This window comes from Sinocyclocheilus rhinocerous, unplaced genomic scaffold, assembly GCF_001515625.1.
Source record: "Sinocyclocheilus rhinocerous isolate Xijiao unplaced genomic scaffold, SAMN03320098_v1.1 scaffold1436, whole genome shotgun sequence".
Classification (NCBI taxonomy): domain Eukaryota; kingdom Metazoa; phylum Chordata; class Actinopteri; order Cypriniformes; family Cyprinidae; genus Sinocyclocheilus; species Sinocyclocheilus rhinocerous.
The window spans coordinates 781,226-783,756 of NW_015647013.1; the positions used below are offsets into that span (position 1 = coordinate 781,226).

General features: G+C 41.6%; 1 protein-coding gene across 1 annotated transcript in view; it reads left to right on the top strand.

Moving 5' to 3' along the window:
• Positions 1-1,732, top strand: part of LOC107708240 (neuropeptide FF receptor 1-like) — an 8,435-nt gene extending 6,703 nt beyond the window's left edge. The window contains exon 4 of the mRNA XM_016512419.1: positions 722-1,732. Coding sequence (XP_016367905.1) covers positions 722-1,732 — 1,011 coding nt within the window. The remainder of the gene's footprint in view (positions 1-721) is intronic.
• Positions 1,733-2,531: the final 799 nt, after the last annotated feature.

The window sequence follows — 2,531 nt, forward strand, 5'->3', positions numbered from 1 at the left end:
ATAAGAAATATATTTAAATAAGAATATATATATATATATATATATATATATATATATACTGAAATACAGTGAAAAAATACTACTCATTTAAGAATCTAATGAGAGTCGCTATTGATTTGATTAAGACTTAAAAAATAATAAAATGTCAATATGGGGGGAAATGTGGTTAGTTGCCATAGTAATAATAATGCAAAAATAATCTTAATGGTTTTAAGAAAGCCTTACTTTTCTTTGTTCAAAGTATAATTTCTTTTTATTTATTTATTTATTGATTTGATTTGATTTTGGGCTGAAATGTGACCTGGACATTGAGAGATTAACCCAGTAAGTGGTTAAGTGCTTTAAAAAGCACAATTCTTAATGTGCATAACGTCAAATCCTGTTTGAGAAAGTTTTTTTTAACCATTTCTCTGGTCTGTTCTGAATAGGGTTGCAAAGGGGTGGAAAATCTCCGGTAAATTTCCGGAAACTTTCCAAAAAATCCCTGGAAGATTCCAAAAAATCCTGGAAAGTTTCCAAATTTCCTGGAATGTTTCAGAAATTTTCCACCTTTTTGCAACCCTAGTTCAGAATATAGGAGTACATGAAGATATATAGATTGTGTTTTTATGATGAAATAGAGTGAATAATAAGAGGGGGAGTGAGACGAAAACATTTCTAATGATGTGAGAGGAAGAAAATGATTACAGAAAAACTCACACTTGCATAGAGTTTATTATAGAGCTCTGTTCCAATCTCCTCCAGGTTCCGTTGCATTGTGTACCCCTTCCAGCCCAAACTCACCCTGCTGGTGGCCAAAGGGACCATAGTGATGATCTGGGGGCTTGCGGTGGTGATTATGTGTCCGTCGGCGGTGACTTTAACCGTGAAGAGAGTGGAGCATCACTACATGGTCCACGATGAAGACTACAACCGCACATACCCGCTGTTCTCCTGCTTCGAGAACTGGGCCAGTCCACAGATGAGGAAAGTCTACACCACCGTCCTGTTTGCGCACATTTACCTCATTCCCCTCACCCTGATCACGCTCATGTACGGACGCATCGGGATCAAACTCTACACCACCTCTGTGATCTCTGGGAACGATCAGCAGGAAAGCAGACAGTCTCACGGAGCCCAGCATGAAGGAAGGCCACTCATTTCCCAAAAGAAGATCAAAGTGATTAAGATGTTGAGTGTGGTGGCGCTTTTATTCACGCTTTCCTGGCTGCCTCTCTGGACTCTGATGCTCCTCACTGATTACGGAGGTCTGAATGAAGACGTGCTGGATCTGTTGAGCGGCTATGTCTTCCCATTCGCTCACTGGCTGGCGTTTTCCAACTCGAGCGTCAACCCTATTATTTACGGATACTACAATGAAAACTTCAAGAGGGGGTTTCAGTCGGTGTGCCGAACGCATTCGTGCTGCTGTGACGCGATGAAGGAGAGGAGCAGACCACGACGGAAATCCAGAGGAGATGTGAGGGATCCTGTGGTCAATTCCAACCCCTTGGCATTCGGCGGAAGGAACCGGGTTTACACCGACGGCGATGTGAAGGACTCCAGGACTTGTCTGGAGTTGGAGCACAGGAGAACCGGTCGGCTTTGTAATAACTCAGTCTGCTCAAATGACACTGGATCCAGCGCAGGATCTGGGATAAAAGGTGCCACGAACCAAAAAGTGTTTCAGATGGAGGAGGCAGAGAAAATAAGTCCCGTCAGGGTGGGTAAAAACCTAGCCTGGAACCAATAGATGGATTATTCATGCCAACAAATGACTCCACGGATCTTTAAATTAATCAACTGGACGATTAGATCAAGTTAGTCCTACACTCTTAAAAATAAAGGTGCTTCACGATGCCATAGAAGAACCTTTTTTGTCTAAATGGTTCCATAAAGAACCTGTTTCACAAAAGCTTCTTTGTGGCGAAAGAAGGATCTTCAGATTATAAAAAGGTAAGAAAGAGATGGTTCTTAGACTGAATGGTTCTTTGTGGAACCAAATTGGTTCTTCTATGGCATCACTGTGAAGAAGCACCTTTATTTTTAAGAGAGTAAAGTCCTAAAAAAATATCTTCTTCCTTCTTAAAGTCTGAATTATCCGGTGGCCGAGAGAGCTCAACACGCTGCGACTTGATGCACTTAAACAAACAAACAGTGCAAATCTATACTTATTTTCCACCTTACTTTATATCTTATTCAACAGTTTTAATCCGTTATGGAGTTCGCGTGCCGTACGTGGCACCAAAGCGTTGCGCCTGCCTCAAGATCTCTCACTATTTACAACCACTGGACACCGCGATTGATGCAGGTGATTTTTAATGTTATCTTGCCTTGGCTGTGGCATGTTCTGTGACAGCTGCACCTAGATCTGACTGGTGAAGTGTCATCTGGGGCAGGCAGAGTAAGAGTAGCAGCATTTTCTGTTTTGTCACATGCATCTATCGGATCGTAAACAGACTGAGAGATCTTGAGGCAGGTGCACATAGGCTATTAGATAGGAATAAGTCTTATAAGATATAGGTTGCAAATAGGTAAATACGTGTAGATTT